Here is a 21,757-nt window from a genome sequence, read left to right on the forward strand (position 1 = left end):
ATTTTCAACCCAGAATTTCATATCCAGCCAAACTAAGCTTCATAAGTGAAGGAGAAATAAAATCCTTTACAGCCAAGCAAATGCTGACAGATTTTGTCACCACCCCTACAAGAGCTCCTGAAGGAAGAGCTAAACATGGAAAGGCACAACCGGTACCAGCTGCTGCAAAATCATGCCAAAATGTAAAGACCATCGAGACTAGGAAGAAACTGCATCAACTAACGAGCAAAATAACCAGCTAACATCATAATGACAGGATCAAATTCACACATAAAATATTAACTTTAAATGTAAATGGACTAAATGCTCCAACTAAAAGACACAGACTGGCAAATTGGATAAAGAGTCAAGACCCATCAGTGTGCTGTATTCAGGAAACCCATCTCACGTGCAGAGACACACATAGGCTCAAAATAAAAGGATGGAGGAAGATCTACCAAGCAAATGGAAAACAAAAAAAGGCAGGGGTTGCAATCCTAGTCTCTGATAAAACAGACTTTAAACCAACAAAGATCAAAAGAGACAAAAATGCCATTACATAATGGTAAAGGGATCAATTCAACAAGAAGAGCTAACTATCCTAAATATATATGCACCCAATACAGGAGCACCCAGATTCATAAAGCAAGTCCTGAGTGACCTACAAAGAGACTTAGACTCCCACACAATAATAATGGGAGACTTTCACACCCCACTGTCAACATTAGACAGATCAACGAGACAGAAAGTTAAGAAGGATACCCAGGAATTGAACTCAGCTCTGCACCAAGTGGACCTAATAGACATCTACAGAACTCTCCAGCCCAAATCAACAGAATATACATTTTTTTCAGCACCACACCACACCTATTCCAAAATTGACCACATAGTTGAAAGTAAAGCTCTCCTCAGCAAATGTAAAAGAACAGAAATTATAACAAACTGTCTCTCAGACCACAGAGCAATCAAACTAGAACTCAGGATTAAGAAACTCACTCAAAACCGCTCAACTACATGGAAACTGAACAACCTGCTCCTGAATGACTACTGGGTACATAACGATATGAAGGCAGAAATAAAGATGTTCTTTGAAACCAATGAGAACAAAGACACAACAAACCAGAATCTCTGGGACACATTCAAAGCAGTGTGTAGAGGGAAATTTATAGCACTAAATGCCCACAAGAGAAAGCAGGAAAGATCCAAAATTGACACCCTAACATCACAATTAAAAGAACTAGAAAAGCAAGAGCAAACACATTCAAAAGCTAGCAGAAGGCAAGAAATAACTAAAATCAGAGCAGAACTGAAGGAAATAGAGACACAAAAAATCCTTCAAAAAATTAATGAATCCCGGAGCTGGTTTTTTGAAAGGATCAACAAAATTGATAGACCGCTAGCAAGACTAATAAAGAAAAAAAGAGAGAAGAATCAAATAGACGCAATAAAAAACGATAAAGGGGATATCACCACTGATCCCACAGAAATACAAACTACCATCAGAGAATACTACAAACACCTCTATGCAAATAAACTAGAAAATCTAGAAGAAATGGATAAATTCCTGGACACATACACCCTCCCAAGACTAAACTAGGAAGAAGTTGAATCTCTGAATAGACCAATAACAGGAGCTGAAATTGTGGCAATAATCAATAGCTCACCAACCAAAAAGAGTCCAGGACCAGATGGATTCACAGCCGAATTCTACCAGAGGTACAAGGAGGAACTGGTACCATTCCTTCTGAAACTATTTCATCAACAGAAAAAGAGGGAATCCTCCCTAACTCATTTTATGAGGCCAGCATCATCCGGATACCAAAGCCAGGCAGAGACACAACCAAAAAAGAGAATTTTAGACTAATATCCTTGATGAACATTGATGCAAAAATCCTCAATAAAATACTGGCAAACAGAATCTAGCAGCACATCAAAAAGCTTATCCACCATGATCAAGTGGGCTTCATCCCTGGGATGCAAGGCTGGTTCAATATACGCAAATCAATAAATGTAATCCAGCATATAAACAGAACCAAAGACAAAAACCACATGATTATCTCAATAGATGCAGAAAAGGCCTTTGACAAAATTCAACAACCCTTCATGCTAAAAACTCTCAATAAATTAGGTATTGATGGGACCTATTCTCAAACCTAAAACCATAAAAACCCTAGAAGAAAACCTAGGCAATACCATTCAGGACATAGGCATGGGCAAGGACTTCATGTCTAAAACACCAAAAGCAATGGCAACAAAAGCCAAAATTGACAAATGGGATCTAATTAAACTCAAGAGCTTCTGCACAGCAAAAGAAACTACCATCAGAGTGAACAGGCAACCTACAAAATGGGAGAAAATTTTCGCAACCTACTCATCTGACAAAGGGCTAATATCCAGAATCTACGAGGAACTCAAACAAATTTACAAGAAAAAAACAAACAACCCCATCAAAAAGTGGACGAAGGATATGAACAGACACTTCTCAAAAGAAGACATTTATGCAGCCAAAAGACACATGAAAAAATGCTCACCATCACTGGCCATCAGAGAAATGCAAATCAAAACCACAATGAGATACCATCTCACACCAGTTAGAATGGCAGTCATTATAAAGTCAGGAAACAACGGGTGCTGGAGAGGATGTGGAGAAATAGGAACACTTTTACACTGTTGGTGGGACTGTAAACTAGTTCAACCATTGTGGAAGTCAGTGTGGTGATTCCTCAGGGATCTAGAACTAAAAATACCGTTTGACCCAGCCATCCCATTACTGGGTATACACCCAAAGGACTATAAATCATGCTGCTATAAAGACACATGCACACGTATGTTTACTGCGGCACTATTCACAATAGCAAAGACTTGGAACCAACCCGAATGTCCAACAATGATAGACTGGATTAAGAAAATGTGGCATATATATACCATGGAATACTATGCAGCCATAAAAAATGATGAGTTCATGTCCTTTGTAGGGACACGGATGAAATTGGAAATCATCATTCTCAGTAAATTATTGCAAGGACAAAAAACCAAACAGCGCATGTTCTCACTCATAGATGGGAATTGAACAATGAGAACACATGGACACAGGAAGGGGAACATCACACTTTGGGGACTGTTGTGGGGTGGGGGGAGGGGGGAGGGATAGCATTAGGAGATATACCTAATGCTAAATTACGAGTTAATGGGTGCAGCACACCAGCATGGCACATGTACACATATGTAACTAACCTGCACATTGTGCACATGTACCCTAAAACTTAAAGTATAATAATAATTAAAAAAAAGAGAAATCACCCACTCTGCTATAGATTCCCAGAAGAGCAGCCCAGAAGGGAGAGCTAACTAAAGATTTTTGACAATCCTGAGAATTGCTATTCATCATAGCTTGTCAGAAATTGTGAAAGGATGCTCTGTTTACCCTCTGCACCAAAAAATGCTGAGTTGGCGTATCAGAAAGACTAATTCAGAGAAACTATTATTTCTGTGAAAGAAATTTGCAGAAGTCTAGAACTGGAGAAAATGGACAACTAACCAAATGTATCCTGGGGGGGAAAAAAGGATAACAGGAATCAACTGGAGTTATTTTTCCTCTGGGTCATTCTATAGGGCCATGAACTATTTCTGATGTCAGATGGGTCTGAGATTAAATCCTGACTCTGTCACATACTGTGTGATGAGCCTTGGTTTATTTATTGACCAATTACAGACAGGACTGAGGAAGATGACAGGTATTAAGACCTGATTAGCACAATGCCTGACACAAATGTTAGCTTTCCTTTTTTACCAAGAAAAACTTATCAAACACCTGGGAGTATCCCACATCATACCACCAGCTGTTCGTTTATTCAATGAATACTTACTGAGCACCCACTCTGTTCCAGGAACTATCCGAGGTGCTAGGGAAAAAACAATCTGCAAAACAGGCAACAATCCCAGTCTTCATAAGGCTTACATTCTGGCACTTGTAAAGAGAATGCTCATTTCCATTCCTTCCTCTCAAGCCTAAACAAGTAAACTTATTCTTTTTTCAGTCAAATGTAACACATGACTTCACACAATGCTGAAAGCATCAACATGTGAACTATAATCTATCTGACAAACCAAGTTTCTTTAGCTGGGCTCAGAAAGTTCCCTTTAGAGTTTTGAGGAGCCAGGTGTCAGCATCAAAAGACAAAATTCAGCATTCAGCAGTAGCAGGAAGAGTGATAAAGATCCAGAAATGAATGGGAAAAAGTCCCTGAATCTCTATAGCAGCTCCTCAGAAACTGTTAGTTAGCACTGGGCTTTCTGTAAATCCTTTCAATCCTAAAAAGAGAATGAGAGGTTTCTTACAAAGACGTGCAAGCTGTAACTGGAACACATTTCAAGGTGGCTTTTTCCACCTTAAAATTGGAAAAAAAATAACAAGATCTATCTACGAGATGCCAAATGTCTTAGTGGAAAGAATCCATAGAGCACTAAAGTTTATCCATGGAATCACACTCTTCTACCTTCATTTATTCATCAGTTCATTCAGAAAGTAACTAGTATATTCCAGGTGCTAGGCTGGGGATATAAAGATGAATCAGGAACAGCTCTGGCCTTTGAATAGCTCTTAACCTAAAAAATATGTTAAGAAAAAGTAATGAAGAGGCTGGGCGTGGTGGCTCATGCCTATAATCCCAGCAGTTTGGGAGGCCGAGGCAGGTGGATCACCTGAGGTCAGGAGTTCGAGACCAGCCTGGCCAACATGCAGAAACCCTATCTCTCCTAAAAATACAAAATTAGCCAGGGATGGTGGTGCATGCCTGTAATCCCAGCTACTCAGGAGGCCGAGGCAGGAGAATCCTTTGAACCTGGGAGGCAGAGGTTGCAGTGAGTCAAGATCGTGCCATTGCACTCCAGCCTGGGCAACAAAAGCGAAACTCTGTCTCAAAAAAAAAAAAAAGTAATGAAGATCCTGTTTGACAGACATTCTAATAAGGTTTGACAAAGTGCTACTAGAACCCAGAGGAGGGAGCCTCAAAGTCAGCCATTAGAGTTTTATTTGATAAAGATGAAATAGCCAGAGAATTGATTCTAAATTCACTTTTCATACAATATCCAATCTACTCCTCACACCCAATCAATGGATCCTGTGGGTTTCACCTCCTGCCCACATTTTCCATGTCCACCATTGCATCTTGTCTGGACTGCAGCAGCAGACTAACAACTGATGTCCCTGATTTGCTGCTACCTTCTGTCCTCCACTGAAGCCAGAATGATTTTTCAGAAATACAAACTGGATCTTATCACCTCTTTTAAAATCTCATCAACAACATTTCATTTCCTACTGAATCCAAATTTCACAAGGCCTACAATGCCTCCCAATTCTTTTTCTCTCTGCACTCAACACTCTCAATCTCCCACACTGAGCTGCAAACACACTAAATGCTCTTTTGCTTTTTGGTACCTCCAGGTTTTCAGTCACACTGCTCCAAACTTGTATATCAACCTCCTCTCTTCTCAGCCTCCCTCTAGTTTCTAATTCTATCTTATCCTACGGTCTCAGTGTGAATTTCCTATACCACCCCACACTTCTCCGTCAGACATTCAGCATTAATCATAGTCACTGTAGTCCTGATCTTTCAACCCACCCCCTCTTGACTGGTATCTTTCCTGCTAACTCCAAGAATTAGCCCTTCCCTTCCTCACTACTCATTGACACACACTCTGAACCATATATTTTAGGACTTACTTATATCTTATTGAACTTTATTATATTCAAATTTAACACCTATTGTGTGCTGGATTCTGCCTTAAATCTTTTCATTCCCCTTAGTTCTTATAGCAATTTATTTTTATTTTTCATTTTACTTTAAGTTCTGGGATATATGTACAGGTCGTGCAGGTTGGTTACATAGGTATACATATGCCATGGTGGTTTGCTGCACCTATCAACCCATCATCTAGGTTTTAAGCCCTGCATGCATTAGGTATTTGTCCTAATGCTCTCCCTCCCCTTGCTCTCCCACCCCCCAACAGGCCCCAGTGTGTGTTGTTCCCCTCCCTGTGTCCATGTGTTCTCATTATTCAACTCCCACTTATGAGTGAGAACATGTGGTGTTTGGTTTTCTGTTCCCGTGTTAGTTTGTTGAGGATGATGGCTTCCAACTTCATCCATGTCCCTGCAAAGGACATGATCTCATTCTTTTATAAGGCTGCTTAGTATTCCATGGGGTACATGTACTACATTTTCTTTACAGCAATTCTTTAAAAAGACAACAGAGATAAGTATTAGCACACTAATTTTACAAAGGGAAAATAATGAGAGGTGAAGTTCCCTGCCTAAGTTCACAAAACAATAATAAAGCCAGGATTTCTAAGCCAGGTACCCCAAATCTAAATCTAAACTTTCCATCAGACCTGTGTTATTCTTCTCTAATTGTTTACCCAGGCAAGCTTCACCAGGAAGCTGAGTTACAGCAGGCACTAACATACCAGCTGCAATAACAAAAGTACAATAAAAACTGAGAGAGTTCAATTCTCATTTCTGTCTGGATATTAGGTTTCTTGGAGATAGTTGAAAGGTATTATTTTTAAATACCCAAAAAAGTTTAAAGCGACTACATTTCTATTGCCATTTAAAGCTCTAAAACTTGGACTTGTCCCTGAAAAGCAGGGACGATTTTCCCTTCTGTTTTTTTCTTCTTCTCTTCCTTCTTTTTGCTACATAAAAATGCTGAGTACTATAAATAACATAATTTATGCATAATGTCTTTCAAGGAGATATGCTAAAGTCCTAAAATATTATTAAGTGAGCCAAAAAAAAGTCGCATCATGATTTCTTAAGGTGAAGGTACATCACTAAAAAATAATGTAAGGCCATACACATAGGCTTGGCTTCTGGGCACCATCCAGCCACAAGCAGAGCAAGATAGATTCACCTGGAAAAATGCCAGGTATCTGAGATATCAGAGGGAAGTATGATCAAGAATCAGATGCAGCCTGACTGCGAGAGTGTGGGGACAGACACCAAGCAAGGCCATGCAAGTTCATCCTTATGACCTCAACGATGCTTTATTTCCTTCTTACTCATCATAGCCATGTTTGAAAACTCATCGAGACAACAACTATTTCATTAAGAGGATGAGATGAAAATAAGCATAAATAAAAGTTCTAATTTTTTTTCCATAACCCAATGGATCCAGTTTTGCACCCACTGTGATACCAGCATCCTATATGCATATATACTGGCCTACAAAACAAAATTGAAACTTCTTAGCACATTCACAATGCTTTTCCCCATCCAACTATCAACCATATTTTTACTCTCATCTCCTACCAAAATCCTTTGGTCCAGACATGTCAAACTTCTCACTTTGAGCTTTTGCATCTGCTGATCCCCCTACTGAGAATGGCCTTCCTGCATACCTCTTCTTGCAGAATATCTCATTCTTAAGGACTCAATTCAAATGTCACTTCCTCTGGGCAGCCTGTGCAGACTCCCATTAGCAGAATGTATTGCTCTCACCATTGTATTCCTACAACACTATTTAAATCCTAGGATGGAACAAATCCTATTGTAATTTTCTTATCTTATACAAGGCTCTTTTCCCCCTTTTAAACTGTTAAGCTTCTTGAGGATACGATCTATGGCTTAATCATCTTTGGATTCCTGGAAGCCAACACAAGACCCAGCCACAGTAGATGGTCAATTAATTTTCACTTAAAGAATGAGACAAGACTCTGGGCCTGACCCTTTCCTTTATGCCTTTGGTAGGGCTGCAGTGTACAACCTTGCAGACTTTATACTGCATAATTCCAGCAGCTGCCACTCACCTAGACTACTACATAAATAATGCCCCGTGGAGTTGTACAACACAGAAGCCCCACTTTTATAAAGCCCACAATGGCTCCACACAAACTATGGCTCAATATACTCATTGGTAGATATATCTCTATGTTCAGAATATGGGTGGATGGATGGATAGACAGACAGATAGATTAGATATTTATATACGCCATGAAGATCTAAAGACCTGTGTTCTAGTGTTCTAGAACAAACACTGCCAATTATTAAAATAATATTTATTGTTGGTATAATAATGCATGATAATATAAATAATGTTACAGTACATGCCTATGCTGCTTTAGCCTTTGCAAAATGCTTTCACATTCAATATCTTATTTAGCTTCCACAACCAATTGGCAAAGTAAGGCCTTTATTTTGGCCTTGTTGAAAAGTCCTGTTTAGATCATGAAAGAAACCAAAACACAGAAGAATTGGGTGACTCTCCAATGTTACCCGGCTGCTAAATGATAGAGTCAGTATCCATCAAGATCTTCCTGTCCCTATTTCAATGTTTTTTGCTTTGTTTTTTACTACATCACTCCCCTGGGAGTTGTCAGGGGAAAAAAAATGGAGGGAAGAAAAATGTTAGAAAGCAGAAATATTTGAGGATAGCTGACCACCAAGACAAACTCCCAGGCAGAGACAATCTGCTTAGTCCTCTAAGCAGTTCTCTCTTCCATGTTCACATTACTTTAATTTTTACTTTCTTTTGCTATGCTGCTTGGAATTTAACGGTTTGAAGACTTTCTTAATTAACAAGCATCCTCTTTAAAGAATACATTTACCGCTGGTAATGTTAGCTGGATATCCATCATTTACAAATGTGTGTAAGCTTGTTCCATGAATTGCTTTCTTTCTAGCATAAAACTCATAACTGTAGCACGTGGGAAACTGTGAATTTTGCTTGGAAAGAAAGGAGATGGGTCACCTTGAGACATGAGGAATATTGAGGATAGAACAAATCCAAATGAGGTGATACAGTGGGGGCCACAGGGAAGCCTGGAGATAATGCAACAGGAAAGTGAAAGGGCCATGGTTAAGTAGTCAAATCCTATCTGGTCTCCAAGTGAGCAAGCTTCAGCACAATCAACTGAAGCTAGAACTCATTTATGGGGAAAAAGGAAATAAATAAAAAGTAAAAAGCTTATAATTAATGAGGAGATTTTTTTTTTCATTAAATAACTGGAAAAGCTGGCAAGATCAAAAAACCACTCACCAAAACAGATTTTTCTTTCCTCCTGGGCACACAGCTAGATGACATTTACCATCCTCTCTTGCAGTTAGATATAGCCACCATCTGAGTTCTGGTCAGTGAAATGTGATCAGCCCTGGCCCATAAAAACCTCCCACTGGTAACCTTCCATTCTTTTCCCCTTCCCTGGTGACCTTGGCAGGCACATACTGCCCGTGCTAGAACCACAAGAGGAAAGGAGCCAGGGTCCCTAAATCACGGTTTTGAGGGGAGCCACGTGTTAACCAGGAACATCCATTCGAAAATCTATAGAAAACCTATTTTCTATAAGCAGCTGATAAAATGATTTTTTGAAAAACTGTAATCTTTTCATCAAAATGAAGGGACAGCTACCCTCTTGTCATGTAGTGAAGGAAAGGCATTCTGTAGCAAATAAAGGCAGTGACGTTCATATGGAATAAAGTTAACAGGCAGCATTTCAGCATTACATGAACTGAGTATTAGCAAAAGTGAGCAGAAGCAGCCTCTGACCTACAAACTCTGCACTTTAAAAAGCAGCCCGTGAGCAATGCTAGTAAGATGAACTTGACATAAGAAAACAGTGTCAGATACAGAAAAGCACTTTCTTCCTTCCTTCCTCCCTTTCTTTCTTTAAACAAATATGTTTGTGTGTCTATAATGTACCATGCACTATTTTAGGTGCTAGAGATAGTGAATAAAATAAAATTACTGCCCTCATGCAGTTTATATTCCAAAGGGGTTAAGTCAGATAATAAACCTTTAAACAGAAAAACACAAATATGAAAACAACACAATTTTAGAGAATAAGTGCTACAAAGAAAATACATTAAATCAAACTCAAATGGTATAGGGAGTAACTGATGATACGAGTAGGGCTAATTTAGCCAGCGTGGTTAGGAGAGATCTTTCTAAAGAAGTGACATTTGAACTACATATTGAACAAGGCCTAGAAAGCAGATTTGGAAAGATCTGAGTGAAGGGCCTCCCAGGTTGAGGAAAGAACTACTGCACAGGCCTATTGGAGGGACACAAAGAATTCCAGTGTGATGGGAAAAGAGTGAACACTGGAGACAGTGAAACAAGATGAATTTGGAGAAGTAGGCAGGTTCCAGTTCACATAGGGCCTGACACAGGACCAAATTTGGGTATTATTCTAAGAGGCATGGGAGCTTTGAGACAAATTTCAACAGGAGAGTAGCATAATCTGCTTATACCTTAAAAAGCTCACTTTAAATATGTTTGAAGATGGACTATGGTGGGCAAGAGTGGATGCTACCGGGATCACTAGCCAAAAGATAAAGGAAGCTTGGTCTAGGGTGGTAGTGGTGAAGACAGCAAGACATGAGTGAATTTGTGATTAATTTTGGAAGTAAGGCTAACAGGACTTTCTGATGTAGCAGATGTTGGGGATAAAGAAAAGAGTGGAATCAAGGACGATGTCTATGTCTTATGACCTGAGCAACTAAGTGGATGTACCCTTACCCAAAATTGGGAGAAAAGCATCTGATTCTCTGTTTTCAAGACCCTGGAACTCAGGATATCTTTGTAGTACAATACTTCAGCTACATGAAGATCACGATGCTACATAGATCATGATGTTCACACATTTTATAAAATGCAAAGTATTTAAATGCAAAAAATGTAAAAAAAAAAAAAAGTTACCTAAGTATTGGATAATTAGAAGCATAATTAAGCAAACTAGCCCATTTCCCCCATACAATCTCTTAACTAAGAATTGCAGGGTCTTGTTTCCCTAGAAGTTCATTCACATGAGTCTCTGTGTCTAGTAAATATCTACCCCCTGGGCTTCTATGAACTGGCCGGAAAACCTCATCAATGCCTACACCACTTCTGTCACAAAGAAATAACTAAAAATTCTGCACATATCTTGCAAATAAATTCTTGAAGCATGAAGCATGGTAAAAAAATAAAATAAAATAAAACAAAACAAAACAAAAACAAAACAGTGATATTTGAACTTCCATCCTGACCACTGTCCCAGTTGGTCTGACTGGGGTTCATTCCTAAGGACGGAGCTTAGGAATTTTCCCCTTCTTTTAACCTAGGTGGAATAACCAGGATTTGAATTTGAACTTTATTTTTCTTTGTGTTATACTTTCAAGAAGAAAATCATGTGTGTGTGTCGGGGCAGGGGGCGGCAGCGGGTGGGGAGGTGGTGATTAAGAAAATTTCAAGTGGGTGGGAGAGCAGGAATAGATGCACTTTGGCTAAGTAGCCTAGGAAATAACAAAGCGGAGGCAGAGAAAAGCCAAGCCCAGGAACAAGACTCAGCTGCATCTCCTGCTGGGAGAAAGGTGACATGTTAGTTATCCTGAACAAAGCAAAGGCTAGGAATCTCTGTGCCTTGGAAAGGGGAGGTGGGGATTGACAGATACCTGGGTGCTGGAAGATCTCTCCATTAGTGACGCAGGCTAATGAGAAAACAGAAAAAAAAAGATACCCCAAGGTATTCTTATCTCAAGCATTCTGAATACCTGGAAATAATGGGAGCAGGAGTTAAGAATTAAGGTTTTCCCGACAATGACCAATCAGAAGAGGCTTTTGATCTCTACTAGGGTTTGAATGTTTGTCCCCTCCAAAATTCATGTTGAAATTTAGTCACCATTGTAACAATATTAAGAAGTGGAACTTTTAAGAGGTGATTAGGCCATGATGGCTCTGCCCTCATATAAAAAGGCCAGTTCTGGCCCCCTCTTGCCCACTTCTTGCTCTTCTGCCTTCCACCTGTGATGATGAATCAAAAGGGCCCTCACCAGATGCTGGCGCCTTCATTTTGGACTTCTTAGCCTCCAGCATCATGAGAAAATAAATTTCCATTCTTCGTAAATTACCCAGCCTCAGGTGTTCTGTTACAGCGGCATGAATGGACTAAAGCAATGCTTTGCTGTCTAAAGTAGAACTTTAGGAGACTGAAGCCCACACTTGAAAAGAAACTGGGCTATGTAGATCATGATTTTCACACATTTTATAAAATGCAAAATATTTAAATGTAAAAGAAGTTACCTAAATATTGGATAATTAGAAGTGTAATTAAGTAAACTAGCCCATTTCCCCTACACAATCTCTTAATTAAGAATTTGCAGGATCTTGTTTCTATAGAAGTACATTCACATTAGTCTCCACGTCTAGTAAATATCTACCCACTTAGCTATTCTGTGGGCTGTGTTCTGTTTGAACTCTGATCTCTCTACCACTTTCCCAGCCTCTTACCATTCTAAGGGTCAGACCCTTCACCACCACCTCTAGTCATATGAAAGAAGTTATAAATCACCTTGCTAATCAGCTGCTCTGTTTCAGACATGTCAGTTTTGTTACATGAAATTATTAAATTCATACCAATTCAGGTCATTTTTTTCCAAAATATTTCCTTGAATACAATTCCACTTGTGTTTTTCCAAGGAAGGAACGAGTTCACCTATACAATATTACGCTTGGTGCCCCACTGCTAACAATATGCACCTGGAAGAATTGATGAACCCTAGTCCTTCCATCTAAATGTATTCTCCCCTGCTACCTGCCAATTTGGTCTTTTTCTCTTTCTCAAAGTATTGGTCTCAATGAGCACACACTCCTGCAATTCCAAGAAAGATCCTCATAAACATTAATGATTTAAGTAAATAATAATGGTAATAATAACTGTGATCTAGTCAATATTTAGTGAATACCAGACAATTTGCTAAATTTCTGACATGCACTGTTTCATTATCATCTTAATTGGGAAATCCATTTACCATGTTGAATTTGGCATGACAAAACACTACTTTATAACTTGTGGTCTGTAAAAATCTGTTGCTTGGCAGCAGTGCCAGAGCAAACTCCTGATGACTCAACAATTTGTACTTTGATAACTCCCAATGCTTGTTCTATTAAAAACTACTTTCAGTTGTGAGCTCTGAATTTTGCTATCCTTCTGAACCCACAAGATTTGGATCCATTAATTCGGGGAGACATATCAGTAGGCTTATGCTATTACGCACAAGGTAGTATAACTCCCCACCCCCAAATCCTACAAATGTCAGTGGCATACAAGATTATTTCTCACTCATGCCACATACCCATCACCTGTCAGTTGTCACACGGTTCCATGTCATCTTCATTCTGGGATGTCAGCTAAAGGAGAAGCCCTGACCTGGAACATTGCCAGTTTTTGTTTCAGGGAGAAAAGAGAATGATGTGGAATTCTGCAAAAGCTCCTTGAGGTTCTACTCTGAAACTACATGTCATGTCCACTCACATTTCATTAGCCAAAACTGATGTCGGCAAAATCAGGAGGGTAACCAACATTTTGAACACTAGCACAGTACTGGAACAGTGTGGGTAGTGGAAGAAGAGGGAGCAGCTAAGTCAGGCAGAAAGCTCTGGAGTAGAAATGAGTTGAGGATGATCTTTTTACTTCATTTCTCTGAATCCCCTTGTCTGTACTCATAAAATGGAGTTAATGTGGCCAACGCTGCAACTTTCTCACAGATTTATTGTAACGTTCAAAAAGTGTAACATATAAAAGGAGTCTGAAAAATTCAAAACACTCTGCAAGTAAAAGGTATTATCATTTAATGTTAATTGTAGTGCTTTCCCCACCTGACAGATGGCATGATGTGTATGATATTACATTGTTCTTTATGCTTCTAAGTAACTTTTTATTACAGGAAGAAAAAGTTTATGAGACTCTATCTAGATAGACTCCAAATTCAAGAGTAGGACCCCTATTGCTATACTTTCCTCAGACACTACTTCTAATGCATCAGAAACTACTTAAGACCAACCTGTTGAAAATGTCATTACAAAGGGAAAAAGCCTCAGCCGACAAGATTCCTAAAACATTAAAATCCATCTAGAGCAGTTTTCAAAATGGGGAATGTTCCTGCTGAAGTCAGAAGAGGCAAAATGAAACAGCCTCCTGTGAATTGTATCATACCTGACAAAAGTTCTTATTATCTTCTATTCATTGGCCAGGAGTTCAGCTATCTTGTCTACGGCAGTTTCCACGACAATCTCTACAGAGCAGGAGCCCATAATACGCCACCTCTCTGCTTCTACCTTAGGAAGTTAAGGAAATTGAAAGCCTTTTGTGCTTCCTTTTCCACTGAGAGGCTGAACAGGCTTTTTAAGATGGCCTGGACGATGTGTGTAATATTTTGTTTTAATTTGCAAGCCAGTCTTGTTCACTGTGGCTTTTATCGTATGAGTCATTTTCATCCCATTTACTCAAAGTAAAAATAACTTGCTTCAAGCAGCTCATAAGTATTTACTTCTTTCTAGGCTGTGGAGAGACAATGAATGCAGCCTCAGAGAGTCTCTGTTCCTAGGAGGCACTTGGCCACCTGTAAGCTTGTCTACCCGATCACTTCAAAGGGCAATTCTTGGGAGAGAGCTGGGGAAATGGCCTCCATGACCATTTATCTCATTTAATTCATCTAAATGTAATCATCAAAGAATGGTTGCTAAAACCCTATTTTGTTGAGGTAACCGGCAAAGCTCATTTGGTTTCATGAAGACAAACCTCTTCTCCAGCTCCAGGGAATAAACACAATTAGCCCAAACCAGTGACAGCCATCTCATTCTCTTTTCTCAAACATTTGTCTAGAAGTGTGTGTGTGGTGAAGATAGAAGTGATGTAACCTGGGTCTGAAAAATAACACAGAGGAAGTCTTCTGCATGTGGTTATGGTGGTAATAGGGGTAGAGTGGGGGAATGACTTTCTACAAAGGACTTCCTTTGAGCATAAAATGACAGAACCTCACACAGACAAGGTTTTTAAGCCCTGCGCCTTCCTCTCTTCCTTGCTTAGGATGCTGCTGTGAGAGTACCATGCTTAGAGCTGTGGAAGTCATCATGCAATCATGGAAACATAAGCCCAAAGATCAAAGTTCAAATGCTGAAGATGGCAGAAGGAATGAGAGAAAGGCATCTGCTCTAAATGTTGGCATTCACTCTAATGGGTTCTCTGTGCCTCCCAGCCGGATGCCCAGTATTTGACCCCTGCTTTAACCCATGAGCTATGTTCCTACATGCTAGGAGGGGTCCAGTGTTTAGCCATTTCTCCTTAGGTGCTATCCTTCTCTCCAAGAACACATCCCCTGGAGCTTATGGAAAGTCTCCATACAACACGGAAATGACTGAAGCCCAGTCACATTGCCATTACCCAACAGCAATAGCACCACAATGCAAACTGGCCTAAGGCCAGGCTCATACACTGAGCTAAACAGGAGCATGCCCAAGAAAACAGTGATTCAGACCTAAAATCCACTCAACATTATAAAATAAGGCCTCACAGAGAAAGAGCAGGTTGATATTGCAGATGGCTCCTCATGGAGCTGGTCTTTTGTAATAAAAAATGATATGAATGAGACATGAATCAAAGAATCCCAAACAGCATTAGCACCGGCAGTTTTCTCCCATATTCTGCCGGGTCTCAATAGAGAAGTGGGACCAGGAATGGTGGCTATGCTGATTTCAACGAACAACTAAAAGGTCTGCCAGTGGCATAATCAGGATTCACATTGTTTTTGAGGTTTCTTCTATCATTTTTATAATTGTTTGAAGTCTATCCCTGCATACAGGAAAAGGTAAGAAAGTAAATATTTTAGACCATTATGTGGCTTACAAGATTTTTCCATGGTAAATAGTGGGAATATTCACATTTTTAATTTTTAAAATTACTTAAATTTTCTGATAGAAAATAGCATAAGGTAAGATCTAAACATAAATATTCATATGAAGTATTGAAATTGATACTCCCATCACCCCAAATTAACAAATAACTAAGATGTATTAAAGAGTAGATGAAAGGTTCATAAGCAAAGGGGCAGTTTCATTCTCCCAAGTGGCATGTCTCCTTAAAACTTCAAATCCATAAAACAAGCCAAAAAAAAAAAACGGTGAAAAATAAGAAGACAAAATTATCACATATTATTAGAATATATTGTTAATACAAATTATGGTAGTAACAAAGAAAGTCTTCCAGAAGAAATGAAAAAAACAGATGGTTCCTACAAGGTACTGGTCTCTAGTAGTAATAAGATACATCCTCTTGACGACTAGAGGTCTTTAGTCAAAGCCAAAAAGTTAAGCAGGGATTAACAACATATAGTCATTCCTGGGTATATGCAAGGAATTGGTTCTAGGCCCCTGTGTATACACAAATCTACACATACTCAAATGCCAAAGTAGGCTCTGCAGAACCCACTGTATGGGAAAAGTTGGCCCTCCATAAAGGCAGGTTTATATCCCATGAATTCTGTATTTTTGACTTGTGTTTGGTTGAAAAAAATTCATGTATAAGTCGGCGTGTAAAGTTTAAACCCGTGTTGTTCAAGGGTCAACTATGAGATAGCAGACAAGAAAGAAATTTACCGTTACTATCACCATTACTATTTACCATTACAGGAAATACTGTCTTTACCTTTAGAATACCTGACCTATTTGAGAGCCAAACCACTTAGAGGAAAGTGACCAGGATTTTGCAGCATTCGTTGAAGACAACTACCCAAATCATCATGGTGCAATATATTATTAATGAAGACAACAGGAATAATTGGAAGCAGAACAAACAGAAAAATAGCCCAGCCATCACTTTGCTTATTAAAGCTTTTGCAAACTGGTGGAAGGGAGCCATGAGCACGTTGGAAATGGATGGGCTCAGATATTATGATACTATACATACAGACCAGGTGGAACTAACTCCCACTCCTCTGGCATGTTAAGGTTATAGAGATGTGCAGTGCTCACCACTAGCAGGTTGCAGTACTGAGCCTGAAAAAACGGTGCTCTCTTAAGACAGAGGAGTTGTTCTCTCTAGGGCAGAAATGTGGGTCATTGATGCTTGAGACCACCATCCCATTGTAATGGCATCAGCCCATGTGCCAAAGTTATGAGTCCCTCCATCACTGTGACTTTTAGTAGAGATTGGGAATTGGCAATGCATGAATCAGTCATTAAGACACCCACCAAAAAGAATAAAAACCTGATCTTCTCAGGTCAAGGAGACAGCAGCCTAGTATGAGTTAATGTCAAAGTATCATTCGAAAACAGAATCCACCATGTAGATTTAATTAAATATGAAGATGGCAATCTCACCAAATAAGAAAACAGAATATGAGTGTCTATGGTTGATCTAGTGATTGTTATATACACAGCAGCAGAACATGGGATTTGATATGTCCCTGTTGCCTTTGTTTCTTTGCTGTGTTTCCTAACTACCTTCAAAGGTCTTGCTTTCTCATGCTACTGAGCAGCATGGATAAACCAGAAGAACAGAGAACCCTCAGCAATTGATATGATTTCTTATAGGATTGCATAGGACCACAGCCAAGTGATAGTTTTCACTCTTTAACCACATCTACCAGGCATACACTTCTTAGTCAACCTCTCACAAGTGACTTCATTAAATAGCTTACTTACCTTCACAGTAGGCAGAGTCTCCCTGGACAGAAATGTAACCACTCTTGCACTCACAAGTAGCTTTTGTATTCCAGTTTTTGCACTCTGAGTTTTCACCACATTTAGGTCCTTCTGCACAAAAGTTATGACCTAGAAAAAACAAAGCTGTACATCAGAAAAGGAGGAAATAAAGTAACTCCCCAAAATAAAGTTTGTAACATTTTTTATTATATGTCACTATGCAGGAAAATACACTTTGGCAGTATGCAAGGATAAACTGGATAGGAGAGTGGCAGAATAGATATAGGAAACTTTGGGCTGTCCCAGGCATAAGAGGCTTTCCTCCACCCATACTCAAATTTGCTGAGGCTGTTCCTACCTGAATGCTTTTATCCATGCTGATCCTGCATCCTCTTCTCACTACATTCTTACATGACTACTCTTTTTATAATTGTTTTCTTTTAAAATTTATAATACAAAAAGTAATAAAATTAATATATATGAATATATAAAATAAAATGAATACAAGCAGATTATCAAAACTGCTTAATTGTACCTCCCCAATGAATCTCCCTCCCAGCCACTAGAGATAACTATCCTCAATTTTGAGCTAATCACTCCCTTGAAGCTTTTTATAGCTTTACTACATATTTGTGTTTATGCCTAAACAATATACCATTTAGCTTTGCCCATTTTAAACTTCATATGAGGGAAATCTTACTGTACATATCTTCTATGGTATGCTTTTTTAAAAAATATTTTATATCCATAGGTTTTTGGGGAACAGGTGGTGTCTTGTTACATAAGTTCTTTAGTGGTGATTTGTGAGATTTTGGTGCACACATCACCCAAGTAGTATACTCTGCATCCAATTTGTAGTCTTTTACCTCTCAATCCCATGCCCCTTTCCCCCTAAATTCCTAAAGTCCATTATGTCATTCTTATGCCTTTGCATCCTCATAACCTAACTCCCACTTATGAATGTGAACATATGAGGGTTGGTTTTCTATTCCTGGGTTACTTCACTGAGAATAATAGTCTCCAATCTCATCCAGGTTGCTGTGAATGCCATTAATTCATTCCTCTTTATTGCTGAGTAGTATTCCATCATCTATATCACAGTTTCTTTATCCACTCACTGATTGATGGGCATTTGGGTTGGTTCCACGTTTTTGCAATTGTGAATTGTGCTGCTATCAATACGCACGTGCAAGCGCCTTTTTCGTATAACGAGTTCATTTCCTCTGGGTAGATACACAGTAGTGAGAATGCTGGATCAAATTCTACTTTTAGTTCTACTTTTAGTTCTTTCAGGAATCTCCACACTGTTTTCCATGGTGGTTGTGCTAGTTTACATTCCCATCAGCAGTGTAGAAGTGCTCCCTGTTCACCACATCCATGCCAACATCCATTTTATTTTTATTATACTATGGTGTGCTTTTCTCTATTCATCCACGTGAATGCCTTTAGCTATGGGTTCATTCATTCAACAAAGAATTTAGAATATTATATAAACTTAGTTGACAAAACAGGAGGATCAGCACCAATTTTGAAAGACATTCCAGTGAGTAAAATGCCATCGGACTGTACTTTTAAACACATTGGGAAACAAAAATAATTTGTGTGACTCACTTATTGCAATATTCGCTTAATGGCCATAGTCTGGAACTGAACCCACAATATCTCCAGGGTGTGCCTATACTATGGATGGACATTTGAGCTATTTGCAGGTTTTCACTGACAAACAAAGCTGCTAAAAAACATTCTTAAACATGCTTCCTGGGGCATATTCTTTAGCCACATGTTCAACATTTTCTTTGCTTAACACTCTTTCTTGCTCCCTGCTACTTCTTCCAAGAAATTTTTCTTCCTAATATAGCCTTTAGAAGTTCCTTCAGTATCTTTTGATAGTGACTGTGCTCAATTTCAATTTGTCTAAATGTGTCTTTAGACTATCTTCATACTTAAAAAATAGTTTTACTGGGTATACAGTTATTTTATCTCAACATTTTGAAAATGTCATTCCATGTTTTCTGGCTTCTATTATTGCTGCTGAGTCACTTATTAATCTAATAGTCATTCCTTTATATGTGGCAACCCCTTTCTCTGTGGATGCTTTTAAGATCTTTTTTATTTGTGTGTTAGGTTGGGTTTTGTTGTTATTTTGAGACAGAGTCTCACTCTGTTGCCCAGGCTGGAGTGCAGTGGCACAATCACTGCTCTTTGCAGCCTCGGCCTCATGGGCTAAAGTGATCCTCCCACCTCGGCAACTGAGTAGCTGGGACTAGGTGGGTCACCTAGAACTAGGGATTAGGTGGGCCACCAGGCCCCCCAGTTATTTATATATTTTTTTTTTTTGGAGAGATGAAGTCTCACTATGTTGCCCAGGCTTGTCTCAAACTCCTAAGCTCAAGCGATTTCCCCGCCACCTTGGCCTCCCAAAGTCCTGGGATTACAGGCATGAGCCACCACACCCAGCCTGGTTGGGGTTTGTTTTGTATTTTTCTGTTTTAATCTAAGATATGTAGGTATAAATGTATTTGTATTTAGGATTTGGGGGGATTCTTGAATCTGAAAGATGATGAAATTTTTCATCATTTTGGAAAATTCTTAGATATTCTCTCTTCAAACATTCCCTTTCCACATTTTTCTCTATTTTGTCTTTGTGGAATTCCAATTAGATAAATGTTCTTTCTTCTCAAGCTCTCATCTGTGTTATTTAGACTTGCTTTCATATCTTCTGTTTCTTTTCCTTTATGGTGAATTCTGTATCATTTCGAGATGTATCTTTCAGTTTATTAATTCTGTCTTGAGCTGTGCTATATTCTGTGTCACCCACATCATTTTTAATTTCACTTACTGTATTTTTATTTTTAGAATCCTATTTGATTCTTTTTCAATCTGCTTAGTCAAATTTGATAGTCTCTTATTCCTTCATTTTTTAAATTTCCTTTTTAAAAAATTCCTTTAAACATTTACATATAAATATTTTATATTGGTAATTCTAATATCTTCAGGCTTTGCGCATCTAATTTTGCCATTTGTTGTTTATGCTGAGTAGCACGCATGATAGCTTATTCTCTTGTGTTTTGAGTTATTCTTTTATCTGTAAGCTCATATTTTTTGGAATTTAATGTGTGAGATTTGAGGTTTTGGTTTTTAAACTGCATTTCTTCAGAGAGGATTTGTGTTTCCTTCCGTCAGGGGTCTGAGGGAACTATCAACCCAAGATGATTTTCAACTACATTTTTGTCTTAGTGCTTGAAGGTTGAGCCACACAGGTGGAATAAAGTCTTGCCCTAAGCTTTTAGGAACGCAAGATTTTCTCCTCTAGACCTCTATCTAGAGTCAAGACTGACAGGCAAGTCTCCTTGGGCAGAGTGGATTTTTCCTAGCTCACCCATGGAGGGACTCACCCTTTAAAATTCTTGATTTATATGTTTCTCATACTAGCCCCAGGCTGTCTCCTGTCTGCTTACACAGTGTCCATTAGAAGCCATATTTTAAATCACCAGAGACTAGAAATTGCACTAAGCGCGAATGTCAACTCCACTGTACTGGCTTATTTCAACGGAATCACCATCTTTCTATATTCTGGTCTCCAGTTGTTGTTTTTTTTCTCCCTCTTACTGCCATATCCACCAAATGTTCCAGAAAGTTGTTTCTATATTATGCAGCATTTTAGGTGAACTAGAAGGAATAGGTAATATCTACCATAAAATTTGCGAAGTTCAAATATGATAAAGTATATAAAGAGGCTTTATCATCTTTAAGTCAGTACTTTTAGTAAACAATAATTATGCTATATCACATACTGTGATCTCATAGAAAACAATGGATGTAGAAGTCAGGAGATCTAATTTATAATTTAGGGTCTGCAGCTAACAAACAGTATAAATCACTTTGCTTTTCTAGGTATGTATATGGGTAACAGATGAAATTAGTAATTTTTTTTTTTTTTTTTTTGAGACTGAGTCTCGCTCTGTTGCCCAGGCTGGAGTGTAGCGGCGCGATCTCAGCTCGCTGCAAGCTCCGCCTCCCGGGTTCACGCCATTCTCCTGCCTCAGCCTCCCAAGTAGCTGGGATTACAGGCGCCCGCCACGGTGCCTGGCTAATTTTTTGTATTTTTAGTAGAGACGGGGTTTCACCATGTTAGCCAGGATAGTCTCAATCTCCTGACCTCGTGATCCACCTGCCTCGGCCTCCCAAAGTGCTGGGATTACAGGCGTGAGCCGCCGCACCCAGCCTGAAATTAGTAATTTTTAAACTGTGTTCCTCAGGGCCCTAGGCACAGATGAGTTGTTATACAGGGTTCAAGTCCTCTGCCTCTGATTCAAATAGAATAG

General features: G+C 39.0%; 1 protein-coding gene across 1 annotated transcript in view; it reads right to left on the bottom strand.

Annotated features, from left to right (window-relative positions):
- LOC129008626 (protein kinase C-binding protein NELL1-like) overlaps positions 1-21,757 on the bottom strand; it is a 462,105-nt gene that overhangs the window by 140,312 nt on the left and 300,036 nt on the right. Inside the window, exon 12 of the mRNA XM_054441007.2 lies at positions 17,433-17,561. Coding sequence (XP_054296982.2) covers positions 17,433-17,561 — 129 coding nt within the window. The remainder of the gene's footprint in view (positions 1-17,432; positions 17,562-21,757) is intronic.

Source organism: Pongo pygmaeus, chromosome 9, assembly GCF_028885625.2.
Source record: "Pongo pygmaeus isolate AG05252 chromosome 9, NHGRI_mPonPyg2-v2.0_pri, whole genome shotgun sequence".
Lineage (NCBI taxonomy): Eukaryota > Metazoa > Chordata > Mammalia > Primates > Hominidae > Pongo > Pongo pygmaeus.